Source organism: Falco punctatus, assembly GCF_963210335.1.
Source record: "Falco punctatus genome assembly, chromosome: 15".
NCBI lineage: Eukaryota > Metazoa > Chordata > Aves > Falconiformes > Falconidae > Falco > Falco punctatus.
The window spans coordinates 553,223-570,928 of record NC_137595.1 but is presented as its reverse complement, the minus strand read 5'-3'; the positions used below and the strand labels follow the sequence as shown (position 1 = coordinate 570,928).

The following is a 17,706-nucleotide window of genomic DNA, read 5'->3' as shown; positions in this document are numbered from 1 at the left end:
GCGGGGCCAGGGGTCGTGCACCAATCAGCGGGCTCCCCGCGCCGGAGGCCCCGCTCTGCGTAGCGTCACGATCGCCGCTGCCCGCCCCGCCCGCCCTGGCCCGTTGCACGGGAGCGCGGCCCGGCCCGAGGATGAGGGAAGGGCCGGCGCTGGCCGGTGCGCCTCCGGTGCCCGGCTTCCTGGCCAAGCTCTGGGCGCTGGTGGAGGACCCACAGAGCGACGATGTCATCTGCTGGAGCCGGGTGAGGGTGGCCCGCGGGGCCGTGGCCCAGCCGGGCGCTGCTTGCCGGCGGGGCGCGAAGGCGGCCGCGGGGCGCGGCGGGGCCGGCCGGGGGGTGCCGGACGCGCCGGGTCGCAGCGGCGGGGCCGGGCGGGTAGCGCGGGGGGGGCGGCCCCGCTGCGGGGAGCGGGACCTAGGCTGGCGGCAGGGGAGGGCCCCCTGTGTCCGCCCGTCCCCCCCGCAGAGGCCGGGAGCGCGTCTGCTGGCGGGTGGCGGCGCGGCCCCCACGCCTGATCGGGCGTTGCAACGGCGCAGCGCGCCGGGGCGTGGAGATGTCAGGTGGCACCCGTTTAGCTCCGGGTGGTGGTGCTCCGTAGGAAAGACAGTGTCAGAGGTAATTAACTTTTAATTTTTGTCTCCTGAGATTGGGAAGAGAGGCCTGGCTGGCCCCGTGAGCTTTCAGGCGCAGGACGCTACACGCATTACAGGCTAGTGAGGTGTTCAACACAAACCCCATGTTTATTTTTGTCCCCTCTCACTCTTTAACCTGTAGGATTTTCTTCACTTTGGCCTTCACAGGGCTAAAGATGGAAAGAGACGTAGGATCTTTGTTCTCTATGTGAACAGCACAAAAATGATACAGAGACCCGCCTGGTTTCAGGAAGTTTGAACTTGATACTACAATCAATCTGAGATGGCTTGTGTCACAGTTACCCTCGGTCACCGCTGGGTAGTGCGGTCTGAACTTTTAGTAACTGCAGCGTTGCTCTGTTATTTTTAGTGGTGACATAGTACGTACAATGGAAGAATCTTGTCAGGAGCTGGGCAGACTGATCAAAGCAGATAAAAGCCCTTCGGTGGCATGAATTCCATTGTGCTTGAGCAACATTTAGGTTTCCTGTAGACGAAGAAAGCAGCAGATACACAGGGTTTTAGAACAATATTTCTTTGGATTGAGATCAAAACCTCCCGGCTTTAAAAAAATACCCCATTCAGTAGACGTGTTCCATCCAACCATCTTTTTGGATGCAAACTTTTTAGTACAGTCCCAAGTACTCAGAAGTGCTCACGCAGACAATTCCCTCTGCAGAGTGTTTTGCCTTTCCCTGTTGTAAAAACTGTCCCTGTTGATTTTGATCTTATGAGCAACACCTTAGAAAAACTGTGCTTATTCTCTGACTGTTACTTTTGCTTATTTCCTAGAATGGTGAGAACTTCTGCATTCTGGATGAGCAGAGGTTTGCCAAGGAGCTGCTCCCCAAGTACTTCAAACACAACAATATTTCCAGCTTCATACGACAACTTAACATGTGTAAGCATCAGCTGTCCTTACGTATTCTTTCTGCCAAGTTCATTGCTACTTTAAATGAACCAATTGACTTAGTGGGTCTTTCATCCCTGAAAAGTGGAATTCTGGTCTTGAGCTTGCTTTGCAAAAGAGAAGAATGACAGCAGAGCTTGGCTTAGCCTTTTTTTTTCTGTGTTTCAGCTCTGAGTACTTTTGAGCAACAACTGTAAAAATATTGTTTCATGTGCTGGTACCTAAAGCTTGCGTAGAGTTCAGTGCACTCCAGGGTTAGCATTAATGGTAACAACGAACTTATGTTCACCTAGAGGAGCAAAGGCCGTATCTATGCCCATGCATCTAGTATATGAAAAAAATTGCCTAGGTCATGCTGTTGCCTGCATTGCTTCAATTGAAACAAGATTAGTCATGCCGATGGATCGAGCTGGACTAAATTTCTCATTGTGTTTTCTGTGGTCAACTTGTGAGCATCATGTAGCATTCTGTATGTAATGTGTACAACTTGTACAGGCAAAGAAACTGGAGTGAGGTAGTAATTCAAAGATACAGTGCAATGTGTGGGGCCACAGCACACAGCAGAAACAGCTGTTTTGCAGCAGACAGCTTGTGGGCTGAGTGAAGGTACAAACTTCATAGAAGATGGCCACCTCATTTAATATTGCAATTCAGAGTAAGGAGGAGGAGTCTCTGTCCTTGCCCACTAGGTTTGCCTAGTCTCTCTAGCTGGTGCCTATTTAGATACTGTCAGACATGATAGAGAAAGCATACATTTAGCCTCTTGACACAGGGTGGATGCTGTTGTTTGTGTCAAGTGTTGAGACTCCATCACTTGAGTGTCAAAGGATAATGCAAACAAACAATTGTCAATTGCCTTGTAGCAAGGATAAACACTAAAATGCAAATATTGCTATGAGAGATGCAATGCAATGGCAGCCTCCTTTTCCTGCTGGACCTATACTAGCTTCAAGTAAAGTTTTCTAATCATAGTGCAGTGAAACTGAAATACATTAACTATGTTACAAACTCGAAGGAGGAGAGGGATGGAGTGGTCTGTCAACTGTATTTTGCGTCTACTCTGTAGTACTTGAAGCAGTGACAGAAACAAAGCCAGCAATGTCTTACTTCATGGAGGCAGTCTGGTGTGGAGAAAGTACTCCGTGTGTGTGCGTTTGCATAGGCTGAGAACTAACTTCTCTTCCTTACTTTATTCTGTAGACCCTGGTGGTACATGACAGCATTTGTTTTGATATGTGGTTGTCTGGGATTATAGGCACGAAAGGGAAGGTGCGCCATTCCTCTGCTTCCACTGAGACAAAATTGTATTCAGGATGTCTTAATACATCTCACTTCTAACTAACTGTGTTTATTTGGACTTCACTGTCTTGCTTGCAGACATAGCTGACTTCTGCCATGCATGCTGTTTGTACAGCCTGCAAGGTCATTTGATAGCATTGTGCATGTGTTCTCTAGCTGTTGAAGATCAGAGCAGTCAAATCATTCAGCACCACGAAGAAAAGCTACTTTGGCTATTTTTCATAGTTTCTGCTCCCAGTAACTAGTGCTGTAGGTATTTCAGTAGCCTTGAGGTTTTCTTTAGCTATGTGTTTTAACACTCAGCTTTGCACTGAAAGAAATTACTTATTTAATACCTCTCCACAGATGGTTTCAGGAAGGTGATTGCTCTGGAGAATGGTATGATCACAGCAGAGAAGAGCTCAGTCATTGAGTTCCAGCACCCTTTCTTCAAGCAAGGGAAGGCACATTTACTGGAAAACATCAAGCGCAAGGTACAGTCTAAGCAAGAATACGTGAATACTTCACTTTGTTATGAAAAGTAGCTTATCAAGAGCATCTCCATGGGTTTCAAACACTTCACAGCCAATAAATTCCATGGGAACCAAGGTTGTGCATCATGATGCAAGCCTTTGTAACTCCCTCCTGAGTGCCAGGCTAATCCTTGGTTTAGCCTCCTCCTTCCAGCTCTTAGACAAAACACACCCTGCAGTTATTTAGCAACTAGAGTAGGAACACATTCTTCATAGCTGTCAGATTAGAGCCCTTTTTCCACAGAGAGTTTATGTACCCAATTATAGTTTAGCATGGTCTTCCATTCTGCCATCACAGCAGAGTTGGAAAGAGTCACAAAGTAAAAGAAGTAAAAGAAAATACATTCCCTTTTCGTGCTCATTGAAAATTAGCAAGGGCATAGGTAATCAGTTCATTTGGGTGAGTTTGCATAAATTACATTGTTCCTCCAAAACTATGTTGCCACTAAGCTACATTTTTATTAGCGCTTTTCAGTTTTCTTTTGTACATTCAGGACTTGCCTAACCTGTTTCTGCACTGATATTTACCCTCTGTTGGCACATTACAGCCCATAATATCCTGGCTACCAGGGAAAGAGCATATTGTGATACATCATGTTGACATTTGAACTGCAAAATCTTTTCTTTAGAATGTCATAATGTGGTAGCTACATTACCCACGTTAATAAAAGCACAGGGGTAGGCTTGAGAGTCACAATTGTGTTTTGATTGATTCTTCACTGAGCTGTCTCTGCTCAGAATCACAATTGATTAAATATAGTTGTACAGTCACTTCTCTGACTCAGGCCTGTGCTCTTCCCAGATGCTGTAATCGCTGACTTGTCTTGGCTTGCACACCTTGCTTGCTGGTATGGGGCTGTCAGTTGATGATGTTGTGCATGGCTCCATGTATCCCAGGAGTGTTGCACTGGGTGGAGTACTCTCGATGGAAAGACAAAAGGACTAGCTCTAGTTAGTGCCAAGCACATTCATATGAAACTTTTAAACAGAGTGGTGAAACGTATTCTTTGTTGCGCAGGAAATGTTAGTGATTTTTTTGGAAAATGTGCATTAGTTTTTCTTGCTCTTTTATTGTGTCCTGATTTCGGCTGGGTTGGAGTTAATTTTCTTCTCAGTAGCTGGTGCAGTGCTGTGGTTTGGATTGGCTTGAGAACAGCATTGATAGCACACTGATGGTTTTGGTTGTTGCTGGGTAATTAATGTTTATACGAAGTCAAGGACTTTTCAGTTTCTTAGGCATTGCCAGGGAGAAGGCTGGAGGGGCACAAGAAGCTGGGAGGGGACACAGCCAGGACGGTTGATCCCAGCTGGCCAAAGGAATAATTCCATACCTTAGAATGTCATACTCGGTATATAGACTGAGGGGAGTTGGCTGGGCGGGTGGGATTAGTGCAGGGGGAGTGGCTGGACATTGCTCAGTGAGTGGTGAGCAATTGTGCATCACTTGGGGTTTTTTATCCCTTCCCTTTGGATTTTATTCCTCTCCCCTTCTCCCTCCTTTTCATTATAATTGTCGTTATTATTGGGGATTTCTTTATTTTATTTTAATTTTTAAATTGGTCTTATCTCAACCCTCAAGTTTTACATTCCTTCCTGGTTCTCCTCGCCATCCCTCAGTGGGACTGGGGCAGGAGGGTGGAAGTGAGAAAGCAAGCAGCTGCATGGCACTTAGTTACCAGCTGGGGTTAAACCACGACATACTGTCTGGACTGGAACAGAGTCATAGTTCAGCACTTGCTGTAAACTGGATTTCAAGCCTCTAACAGGACTGCCAGTTTGGATGCAGGACTTCCTTTATGTACTGCCTTTTACTGTTAGCTCTGCTCGTGTGCTTCAGTCTTGACACCCTTATTATCTAGTTAGAGACTCTGAAGACAGCAACTCCTTGCACTTGGGCAGAATGTTTTAGTTTAGCCCTTTTCTTTAGAGGCAGGCTAACTGCATTTGAAATTTCCACCTGCGGTCTGCATCTTTTGCGTGTCTTCCCCGTAGAGAGGTGGCATGCTGAAGAGAAATCAGATGACCATGAATTTTGTTTGGGATACAGCTCGTGTACCTTAGCATAAGGTATTATCTGCAATGAAACGTCTAAAAATGTAGACAGAGAGGAGAACTGTCAGGCCGTTCAGTCCATCCTTTGTAATACTGGATTATGTGAAGAAGGCAGGTAGTTATTTCTGTGGAGTGATTACATAACAGGTATGTTCTGTTTCATCATGAGGTGATGTGATATTATTTTATAAGACCATAAGTCCATTCTGGCCATCACATTCTCCTTTAAAAAAAGGGTCTGTGAGCCTACCTGCAGGGAATTTATCCAGCACTTCAGCAGGCTGATCCTGGATGCTTTCACCTCCCCTTTGGAATTTAATAGAATAATAAGAAAAACCATAGCAAGCAGTAGGTTGACTGGGATGTCTGGTGGGTTTCTGGTGCAGCTCTGTGTGGTCAGTTATGGCCAGTATTTGGCTAAATGTTTTTTAAAATTATGCCCACAAACCTGGGCATGTCATTCAGACGTATGATGCACCAGACCTGTCTTTTTCAAAATCCTGAGTTGTGTGTTAGCCATCAGTGCCACCACTTCAGAGAGAGTTGCTGAAGGAATTGGAAAATTTTTAATATGGAAGTGTGGAGAGGAGAGGGTGAGCTTTGTGCTTTCTGATGACTCTTTCACCATCATCTGAGGAGGTGGCGTTCATGGATTCTTCTTGGGCAGAGAAGCAGTTTGGACTCATGACTTTCTGGAGACATGTCTACATAATTTTGGAATGTCACTGAGCAGAGAGGTAATAAAGGAAACACTAATATGTGAATCTGCAATTCAGGTGGTGTGGGACAAATTTTCAAATCGAGTAGGATGCATCTAATTAGACACCTCCTCCTCCTCACTCCCCCAGTAACTTAATGGAAATTTATTACTCTTGTGATGGCAGATTTACCCACACGTAAAAGGAATATGATCATCTTGGTCTTGCTCCACTATCAAGGTTAAATGCCATTATTTTTAGCTGGTGTCTTAGTGTTGGACACAGAGGGCAAGCTGTCACCAGACCTGTCAGAGAACCCCCTATGTAAGGCTGTTTTCAGTCAGCAGTAGGTTTTTATCGTGAATTAAAACAGTGAATCTGCTGTCTACATGTACAAAGTGCTAATCTCACGTTTTCATTGACATTTTGTTTTTTCACACGTTGTAGGACTGTCCTAAGGACTGCCATCTATAGCAATTGCAGTGTTTTGTGATCCATAAAAGCAGTAGCGTTACCTAGTCTTTTAGTAGAGCTTGTACCTGTTCTTCTACAGACTAAGAACACTGGTCCTGCAAAAAGGAGTACGCAAGGCAACGTTTGTAGTAAAACATCTATAACCTGGTCCCATTTTAGGTATCTGCAGTAAGAACTGAGGACCTCAAGGTCTGTACGGAGGATTTGCACAAAGTACTCTCTGAAGTCCAGGAAATGAGAGAGCAGCAGAACAACATGGATGTCAGATTGGCTAACATGAAGAGGTAGACTCTGAGGCACTTACACGTTGAATGTTGCTTATATCTAATGGAACTTGACTGTAAATGTGGGTTTCATTTGAACTGGACTTTTTTTTTTTTTTTTCCTAAGAATCACTATTCCACCCCACAAAACATTCTGAATTTTGTTTGTGTTTATAATGCAGTTACAGACCAGAGATTAAGACTGGGAGTTCGTTGACTATCTTGAGATTTCATTTTGGTTGCCGTCACCTGTGGTAGATTTTTAGGGCTATCAAAGCATTTCCTTTTCTAAACACAAAACAGGGTGATGTAGATGCAGTGAGGGAGAATTAAGTCTTCGGTTTTCTTTCTATTTGGAAGTGTATTTTGCACATCGTCATCTCTGTTCCCTCAGATCCTTTTTGAACTGGCACTGGTAATTCATTCAGATCATTGGTATGCAAGCAAGTATCAACCAAAGTTCAGGAGATACTATCACGCCATACCCTCTGTTCCTTTAAAAAAAAAAAAACAACCAACCAACAAAAAAAATACCCAAACCCTTCAAACACAAAGTTTGAAACTGTTCTGAGGTGGTCTGTTACATGCAGCCTGTTTCCAAACACCAGGTCTTTATTCTAAGGCTTTGAGGCTTTGAAGGAGTACCTCAGATGAAGATTGTTGGTGGAGCAGTGGAGGATGAGAATGTCCTTATTAGTGACTGTTTGGTCCTGCCTGATGGAAAATGGAGTTAATTTAACGCAGAGTTTATAGTAGTGGATCAGATTAACTGATTGTTAGTTATCCATGGAACGAATGTTGCCATTGGTCCTGCAAGGTGCTGTGAAAGTTTGAAAGGTGTAAAACTAAAGCATATGAAGTAAACTCTGTTCATCCTCTGTCTTCTGATTTATTCTGCATTGCAGAGAAAATAAGGCCCTGTGGAAAGAAGTGGCAGTTCTAAGGCAGAAGCACAGTCAACAACAGAAGCTGCTGTCTAAGGTACCATTGCAGCATCTTCAGTGCTACCATCCTTATTCCTGCCTCTGTGATACCTGATGGCATTCTTTGCTTATGTAGAATGACACAGAGCTGAACAGGCTATGTTAATACAGCATACAGAAAATGTTCACAGTTCCTGAGTGTCCTAGAAGTAGCACGGCAAAGAACCATGAGCAGAGTACTAAGGAAAAGTCATAGTAAAAAGGATTTCAGTGGGTTTGAATTCTCAGTGAATCTTATCTGGAGAGAAATCGGTAAATCAAGCTGACCTCGAGTAAATGTGGGGCTGGAGGGCAGAGCATAGCAACCGGAACCTAAAACAAGAGATGGCAGGGACATGGAATGGAGTCTGTGAAAGATCTTGGATCAAGACAGACTTAGACCGCTCAAGAAGTCAACTTGGAACCCAGAAACTATAGCAATTTCTGTACTGGAACAAATTTTCTCTGGTTTAACCCTCAGCTGTTTCTGGTCTGGAATCCTCTAGTGACTTGAGGTGTTGCATTACATTTTTTTAAAAACCAAAACTGTCCAAGTGGGTTTATTTTTCAATGATATTTGTAACTATCATTTTGGGGTTTAAGACATGAATACAAATGGATTTTTAATTTACCTATTAACTTCAGTCACATAACTGCATAATTTTGTAGTAGAATATGAATTAATAATTTAATGTTAGGATTACTGTGCTGACCACTTATTATTTTTTTGTTTTTCCTTTTTAGATTCTTCAATTTATACTAAGCTTGATGCGAGGAAATTATATTGTTGGGGTCAAAAGAAAGAGGTAATTACTGAATAGGTCACAAAACAGCATCAGATGTGAATTAGAGGTATAAATCAGCTTCTGGAAGCAAGATAATTTTCTTAAAGTGGATGAAGAACATTTTTATCACTTGTATATTCACACTTGAGAAAGCTGATGGAAGTGGAATAAAGCATAGAATAAAGATTTCCTCTTTTTTATCACTAAAAAAATGGGGGGAAAGAGAATATATACACACTTTAAATTTTGAAGGGCACAATTGTCAGAAATGGTAACTCTTTCAAAATGTTCAAACGTGACTTACTCAAAAGAAAAAGCGTGTTTAGAATGCAGCCTGCCTGCAGTAAACTTTACTGAAAAACATTTCCAAACGCCAGTTTTCTTAGAAGTAGGAGAATGATGGCTCTTACCCTTGCTGCATGTATTTGGCATAGCTACAGCTTTTGACTGTGCAACCATATACTAAAGCCGTGTTTTATCTTAGGTCTCTAACAGATGCCGCAGGTGCTTCACCTTCCAAATACAGCCGTCAGTATGTTCGCATACCCGTGGAGAGTGGCCAAGCAGTAAGTCTTCCCAGGGAAAGAGACAGTGGGTTGGACAGGGTGATGTACAGTGGTCTCAAAGTCTCCCTTGTAACTATTAATACCCTAATTTTATAATCCAGTGCACTCCGTTTTGAAATGGGCGGCTTTATTAAGCATTGCTCTGTCTGTGAAATCATGCAAATCAGTACAGCTCATCAAAGATGAAATTGAACAGGAAAGAGAATCTGCAAGAAGAATGGAGCTTCAACATCAAAAAAAGTCAGACCTTTTGGTTTACTTATTGTTTGCTGTATCCTGCAGATGGGTTTTTCTGAACATAATGCAGATGATGAGGATGGAAATGGTACTGGTCTCATCATTCGAGATATCACTGATACCCTGGAAAATGCCACCAATGGTCTCCTTGCTGTGGCACACACAAGTGACAGAGCCAGGTACGTTCAAAGGACGTGGAAGTATTTATGCCTGAGTTGTTAACCAGGTGGTTATATTAGTGTAAGTGATCTGTGTGAATTCTGGGAAACAGCCTATTTGCACATGACAGGTCTGTTTGTAGGCTGTCTTTTTTTACAGCATATAGCATTGGTCATGGTCAGCAGAGCTTTTTAAGAGCTTGTGTCTCTTCAGGAGTGCCTGAAGGCCTGTCAGGCTGATTGGTGCTTAAAGTTCCGTTTGCTGAGGCTTTTCTGTCTATTCAACAAGTAAGCACATATTTTTTTCACCAAACAGGGACCTGGAAGCATATATGGGTTACTAATAAACAATCTAAAATGTATACGGGTTGCTAATAAACAAATCAAGATGTTTTGTCTCCAGTTTCAGTACTACTGTCTCTAATACTATGCTAAGCATATCTGAAGGGGAGGCATTCTTTTGTGTGGCATCATATTCTTGTGAAAACCCATTTAGTTGTTAACATTTAGAGTGAAATATGGACCAGTTCAGGATCTTTTATTTCCAGAGACACAAGGTTAGGAGTTTCCTCCAACCTGATTTCCATATGCAATTTCACTGCTTTTGGTCTGGCAAAATGGGGTCTTTTGCTCTGTTACATGCTATCTGTATAACCTGTAACAAGAGATTCTTCATCTGCCTTTAGGAAGGCACTTCTTTTTCTAGAGATGAGTTGGTTGTTTAAACTCTTGACTGGCTTGACCTTATTAGGTATTAAGATTTGAGATACTAAACTTGAAATGAGTAGTAATACGTTGATGAATTCTCCTGTGTGTTGTTTCTCTTTGGGTCATCTTTTAGAGAGACACAGGCAGCTCTGGATCCTGGCTTACCTATTTGTCAAGTGTTGCAGTCAAATGAGTTAAATTGTGCAGAACCTATTCCACCAGTTCACATAAACGATGTCGGCAAATCCAGTGAGATAGGAAATGTTGCTGTGGAACTCCATACTCCACAACCTAATGCTCCAGAAGACCCTGTGTCAGTGATTGACTCCATCTTGAATGAGAACAATTCTGGAAACCAAAACGATCCTTTACTGGACAGGTAGTAACTTGTTTCTGGAAACTGTTATGCTGTCATCATCTCGTGGGATCCTGTCAAGGTTTTAGAGGATGCGTTCAGCAAAATATAGGGAATTAGCTTTTTTAATGGCATTGATGAACTGAATTTTCTGCCCCTTCATTAGTGAATCTTGAAAAAGACAAGTGTTAGCATCAAAAGCGGGGCAAGCTCATCTGTCACATCTCTGAGTGAGCATGCCAGACTTGTGATACATCAGTCTGAGGACTGGTGGGGTCAGTCTGTCACAGCAGCCCTCGTAATGCTAACTGCTGGCACTGCCACGTGCTGCCAAGCCACAGATCCAGGGGAGTGACTTCAGGAGGACCCTGTGCACTGCTTTGTTTCTGAGAGCTGAATATGGATTTGTATCAGTGGTAGTGGCCCCTGAGCTTTATCAGTGCCGTCATTTCTGTGGCTGCAGCATGAGCTGGATCAAGGAACAAAATAAAGTTCTTCCTCCTGATAGCTCTTCTGCTGTGGTTAACTTCAGGTGGGAAGTATGGAGATGATGTGTCACAGCACTTGGAGTAATCTGCAGGCCCTGTGGTACCTTACCTCGCTGGCATCGCAGCATGTGGGCGATGCCTTGGAACTGTCTGTTGCTCATAGCAGGGTGTTCCAGTATCAGAGGTGGCTTGCAGCACAGCGAGAAGCTCAGTACTGGTGCCATGCATGAAGCTTCCTTACAATTTAATTCACTGTCCCTTGCATCCTGCCCACCGTCCTTGAAAATGGTGTACAATTTGGCAACAATCTGATGTTTCAAAATCGGTAGTGTTCATTCAGATTTGAAATATTTCCAGCCCTTTGCTTATCATTTATTGCCCCCAGGTGAAAGCCATCAGACCTTAGTTTAAACAGATACTGGTATATAGGCTGGGATCTGAAAACATTCAAAAGATATTAAAAAGAAGGAGGAAGTAGGCATGGGAGGAGGAACTGCTTTTCGATATGATAGCTATTATTACACTTGTTGTTCAGATAGTCTTCCTTGTACCTGTCCTTCAAAGATTTGGACTGTGCTACAGGAATGCAGTTTCATTCATTTACATTAAGCTATTCTGTATTGTTAGCAACCTGCTTTGTGGGGCAAAAGAAGGTCATGACTGCCAACTGTTTCTTACAGTACTATATGATTTTGTCTTTTTAGAGAAGAAATTCAGGATTTTCTTAATTGCATTGATGCCAGCCTTGAAGAGCTTCAAGCAATGTTATCTGGGAAGCAGTATAACTTTGGTTCTGAAGCTTTCAGTGATGTGAGTGTTTCCGCAATTTTTTTCTGATTTCTGAAAAATACTGATGAGGTTGCATCGTGACATTTTACTGGTTTATTCCGTGTTGTCAATGGGCAAAATGTGGGGAAATCCTGAAAAGCAAATCATTATGGATGGAATGGTACGTAGTCATTCTAGATATCTAACAATGTACAAGGTAACATTGAGAGCCCTTTTCAGTTCATAAAGTATTTCTGTTCTACATAACTCAAGGGTGGGGGGAGGAAAAAATTTGATCCACTTCTTCTCAAGCCTTGTCACATATCATCACGTGCTGATTATGTGTTTGATTGTGCATTATGATATGGAATGTTGGCTGGATGCCAGGTGACCACCAAGCAGTTCTATCACTCCCCTCAGCAGAATGAGGGGGAGAAAATAAGATGGGGAAAAAAACCCTGTGGGTCAAGATAAAGGCAGTTTAATGAAGCAATAGCAAAAAGTTGCACACGTGGAACAAAAGATGTTATTCTCTACTTCCCCTCAGCAGGCAATTTTCAGCCACTTTCCAAGCAGCAGAGCTTCAGTACCTGTAGCGGTTGCTCCAGAAGACAAACATCGTAAATAACAAATACCCGCCGCTCCCTTGCTCCTCCATTCTCTTAGCTTTTATTTCTAAGCAGATATCATGTGGTATGGAATGTCCCTTTGGTCACTTTTGGTCAGCTGTCCTGGCTATGCCCACTCCCAGATCTTCCCCCCGCCAGCCTACTGGTGGGGGGGAAGGTCGGAGAGACAGCCCACAGTGCTGTGCAGCACTGCTCAGCCACGTAGCCAAAGCCCTGGTGTGTTCTCACCACCTTTCTAGCTACCAATACAAGCACAGCACTGTGAGGGTGCTTTGGGGCTCAGCCATACCCAATACAGAATGAAACTGAGCCATATACCTGGCATCACTGGGAAATACGGTGTCCTTTTCTCCTGTGACCTCAGTTTACTGCCACTGGATGAAAGGATCTTGCTGTAGGCCTGTGGAGGAGCCTTCCCTGGGCTTGAGTGGATGGAGTGGTGTGCTGGATCCTGCTGTCCTTCCAGGAGCTCTCAGAAGTTTTGTTTTAAGGGCCTTATTATATGACATATGGTCTGTTTTTATTTTCAGACACTTAATCCTGAGCTGCCAGCCCTGGATATGAACTTGATGGAAACTTCCCCTGGTATGGAAAATGTAAGAATAAGATTTGCTTCTATGATAGGGAGTGTTAATACGATATTGAGAGCTGAGTTGTGACTGATACAGTTTGAGGGGAGGGACTGGATTGATGGCATGGGGTGAAACTGCCATTTTATCTAGTCATGCTGACTTAATGTTTTCTGTTATCACAGCTGGCATATATGACTTTAAGAGAGTTCTCAAGATAACCTCAAGTCTTACGTTCCTAGCTGCAGTAATACACACTCAGTGGGCTGATTTAAACTGCCACTTCACTTTGAATAATGTGTTCTTTGCTTTCTGGATAAAACCGAGAACATAAGGAAGAGGGAAACAAACTAGTGTCTGTTTGACCAACTGTCTATGTTGAGGATTTCTTTTACTCCTGTTACTTCTGTACTTTCTGTTTAGAATGAGGAGGCTAGAAAATCTTGTCGTCTTTTGGTGTAAGCGTGTGAGAACAGCTTCTTGGCTTGTTTCTCCTAGCCTCAGGGATTCCCATGATGTCTTTCAGCCAAGTAATAACTAGGTCTGGGGTTACAGTTCAGATGAGATTGTGTGTCTTTAGTCTGTCTGAAGACCGAAGGAAAAGTTCTAAATGAAAAATATAATGCAATATACTGTATTTATTCTGAACACGGCTGTTTGAAATTTCCTCAGAGGACATACAAAAGTTCAGTGCAAACTTATTTCTCCTGGTCTGGTTCCTAAAATTGACTCATGTTTTAAAAAAGCCTTGCAAGTGTCATTTATTTTGTAGTCCTGAAATAATACTTAAACTAGGACTTCCCAGTCATAAGAGCTTAGACTACAACTGGGGTTAAATGCAGCTGTGTTCAAGCAGTGCTTGCAAAATTTAACACATGATTTCATCAATATAATTATTCCAACAAGACAGACTTTAATAAAAGCTTCTGGTTTGGGAGGTAAAATTGATATTTGCTAGTCAGAAGCTTGTTTGGCTCTAGTAAGTTAAGTTTGTATTTCACTGTGCCACCTTCTGAGAGCTGCTGCTTGCTGGCCCTCATGTGCAACAATGGGCTCATTGGTCAGCTGTTGCGTTTCTCTTCCCTCCTCCTTTTACCTTTAATTTTGTTAACCAGTCAGTGAAGACTTGGATTTTGTTGTTATTGTTGTTAAGCATTCTGTGTTATTCTCTGTCCATTTTGCTTCAGATTGCAAACTTGGCAGAGAGCACCGAAGATCTGGGAGCAAGTGAGAGAGAAACAGCAGGAAGCAAAGGTGAGCAAGAAGGAACACTGAGAGCTGTGACGGCTCCAAACTCTTCCAAAACTGTGTTTTGAAATGGAATTTTTGTAGCCTGTGTATGGTTTATCTCCTTCTTTGGTCTGGACTTAAAATTTTTGTGAAGGCTGGGATGTTTCTCTGATCTTGGTGAAGCTGTGCCTCAGTCTTCAGAGGCTCCATCCTATGCCCCACGTTGGTGTTAACCACTTCATTTCTGTTATATGTGACAGAGTGCCACAATGGGGAGCAGAATTGCAAACATCCGTGTGGAAGTATCTCTCCTATACGGGCTGCAGCCCCCACACATGCAGTGCTACTCATTACTACTTCAGTGTTGCCATTGCATGCCGTATGTATTAGGGGCTTGGAGTGTGCTTCAGGTACTGATCTTAACCAACGCAGGAGCCTTCACTCCACTCTTGTAGCTGTGGAGGTAGTCTGTCAGAGCTCAGCTGTATGGTTTACTTTAGCAAACCAAGTTTTGAAGCAGCCTCTCCTGTTTTCCATGTCTTGAATAGAAGCCTTCACTTATGCGACACAGGAGCCTGGAGTTTAAGCTGTTTGTTTTCCCTTAGATATGCAGCTGATACAGTACAGGGCCAATCCTCTGCTTTCATTATTTGAAGAAGTACCTTCAAGTGAAGCTGCGGGGAAGACAGAGGATCTGAAAGACCTGCTGCTGCCCTCCCTGGAGGAGAAAACTGCTGTTCATTCTCCATCAGGTAGTGGAACTGTCTTGCCGCTAGCAGCTCCAGTAAGCCAGGCTGAGCCTCTGGACACTCTGGGAATGGGTGATCCACCTCTCCTCTCAGAAGATGGGAATGGAGAATATAAACTGTTTCCACTCTTGCTCCTCAGTCCTGTTGCTAACTTCATAGAAGACGCTTCTGAGATAGAAACTTCTTGAACTTACGTAACATCTGTAACTGGCTTAGTGAGGTGACACAGACAACAAAGAAATGGATCCACAAGAAGTTTGACTTCCCTCCTTACCTGCTTCCTGGGTGCCATATTCTGTATAGGCAAAAGAAAGTTCTCTTTCTACAAGCAAAGAGCACATCTGCAAAAACTGAGAACAAGCTCAAAGCAAGAGCTGGTGAGAGTGAAGGCACTGGGCGGGAGGAAGAACAGCCTCCCTGTAAATGTACCGCTATGTGTTCTGTAACTTTTTATCCGATATCCTTATTGCAAGAGGAAATCTGTTTGTATCCTGTTGGTAAAGTTTGGCTGGGGTTTTTTGTTGAATTTTTGGTTTGGGTTTTTTTTTTTTAATTAGCTGGATAGTAATGTGGTGTGTAATATTTTAAACATGGGGTTTACTCTTCCTGAGAGCCTGTTTCAGTAGGTGGCTTGTCTACTGTTTGAAATTAAGATATTTTTTAAAAAATGTAGGTTTTAATTTGAGATTTCTTTTTTGATAGTTTATGGCTGCAATTGTTTGCATCTGCTTAGATCACTTTTGTAATCCTAGATTTGCTCCTAGGTACAGGGAACATTTTTCCTATGGAAAATTACAGTTTAACTGTGGAATATTACTTTTTAACATGCTAACACACATCCATTGCCATGGATTGTAGGTGTTGTGGTAGGAAGTGCTTGCCACCCTGCATAATGCTGATTTTTCATGCACATTGCATGGCAGTTCTAGGATAACTTGCACCTAACTCACAGGTCATGTGTCCTCAGAAATTTTGAGTAGAACTGATTCGTGTCTAGCAAAGTCTAGCAGCTGCCCTTAAAATGAGAGGGGGGTAAAAAGAAAAGGAGTCATGGGGTAACTTGCATCGACATTTAAGATTTCTCTTCTGCTTGCAGTAGCTGCTTGTCTATCTGACTATATGTGAACACCGGACTTCTTGCTGCATTTTCTGCTTGTGGAATGTTAAAGCTACATTAACCAGATGCATTTGAGTCCTTTGACAGTGAATTACAAAAACTAGTGCTTGTTTAATCAAAAAAATCTTTCCCTAAAATCCCTTTCTACACTGTTTTCCTAACTTCTTTGCGCAACTGTAATGTAGACATCAGGCCCTGGTGTCAGTGGAATAGCAAGTTCTCCTTCACCAATCCCCAGTTCGTAGCCCACACAAACCTGAAATTTGCTGTAGGGATACAAAGCTGCTGGGGCTAGAAGAGGCCTGGAGGCAGGTAGAAAACCCATTATATAATATCACATGATATTTCTACCAGTGCAATTACTTGAAATTTTTTTCAGTTTTAGGAATGCAGGCTACCTATGGGCTTTGTTCTCTCCAAAGTGTCTGAACTAATAGGTTTGGAGTTCTTTTGTATTCAAGAATCCAAGGTAATTTGATATTCTGAAGCCTGTTAGGTAACGCATGTTATCTATGCTGGCCTTAGTTAGATTTGTGCTTCATTGTCAAATCTTCTGCTTGCAGAGGAGGATCTTGCTACAGTGTGTGTATGTGTAATGCCTTCCCACTGTCACTTTATTCCCATGCTTGTATAACTATTCTTTACCTTGTTACCCTTCATGTTGGTATCTTTTGAATTACCTTTTGTCAAGTATGTCTTATTCTAGCTTTTTCCAGTCTTTCTTTTGCTTTTTTCTTGAGACAAAAGGGCTGAATAGTGTCAAGTTTTTGTGAGTTAGAGAGGGGGAAATTAGTGAATTCCATCTCTGTCTTGGGTTCTGGTTTTGTTTTGATTTTTTTTTTTATATATCTTGCCAAAGGCTTCAATTTTGCCAGCAGTGCAACAGTAACTAAAACAGACTCTTCTGTGCTGTTTTGACAGCACAGTGCAGACAAGTTCTTTGAAAGACTCATCTTCTCTAACTCTGACTTCCTGAACAGGTTAGACTGAAGTGTAGTTCCTGTTAAGGATTACTGTCATGTTCTTGCATCATCGAGTCCTCTGATCTCAGTGCATCTCACCATCAGATATTTGATCGGATTGCATAATAGTTTTTTAATGCACTTTCTCTCTTAAGAAGTTAAGTAACCAAGGCTTAAGAAAGCTGCAAATAAAAACTCGTGCATCTGAGTCTGGTCCACGAAGTGTTTATTTATGCAGGTTTCCTAAGAAAGATTGCAGTGGAAAGGGGAAAGCTGAAGAGTAAGAAAACCCCACATGCTGAAGTAATTAAACTCAAGAATTGCAAAACCCTTACTGTGTTTCTTGTATGTTCTTTTTGTGTGACTTCCTGTGTGTGCCAATACTTCCCAAACCTGTTTACTGGATTTGCTAGAAAGGAGAGCTTTAATGCTCTCTGGGGATCTACTCAGGAGTAGGGCTATCCTCTGAGTAATATAAGCAGTATATGTAAACACAAATAAACTGAAGCAAAAGGAAGAATAAGAGGAAAGACAGGATGGAAACGATGAGGACCAAGTAAATGGAAACTGGATGCCCAGAGATG

The 17,706-nt window shown here is 42.8% G+C and overlaps 1 protein-coding gene across 1 annotated transcript; it reads left to right on the top strand.

Annotated features, from left to right (window-relative positions):
- The first annotated feature begins 49 nt into the window (after positions 1–49).
- On the top strand, positions 50–17,452 carry LOC308054063 (heat shock factor protein 3). Its single transcript, XM_080366257.1, has 13 exons — positions 50–242; positions 1,424–1,532; positions 3,186–3,313; positions 6,736–6,860; positions 7,745–7,820; positions 8,546–8,607; positions 9,071–9,152; positions 9,435–9,568; positions 10,389–10,634; positions 11,803–11,908; positions 13,026–13,091; positions 14,252–14,318; positions 14,900–17,452. The coding sequence occupies exons 1-13, from the start codon at positions 132–134 to the stop codon at positions 15,229–15,231; spliced, it is 1,644 nt and encodes a 547-aa protein (XP_080222383.1). The 5' UTR covers positions 50–131; the 3' UTR covers positions 15,232–17,452.
- Positions 17,453–17,706: the final 254 nt, after the last annotated feature.

Excerpts from the sequence above, each read along its gene's own strand:
- LOC308054063 (XM_080366257.1), top strand. The coding sequence starts at position 132 with ATGAGGGAAGGGCCGGCGCTGGCCGGTGCGCCTCCGGTGCCCGGCTTC. Across the intron at positions 243-1,423 it reads ATGTCATCTGCTGGAGCCGG|AATGGTGAGAACTTCTGCAT; the intron begins GTGAGGGTGGCC and ends CTTATTTCCTAG. Across the intron at positions 8,608-9,070 it reads GTTGGGGTCAAAAGAAAGAG|GTCTCTAACAGATGCCGCAG; the intron begins GTAATTACTGAA and ends GTTTTATCTTAG.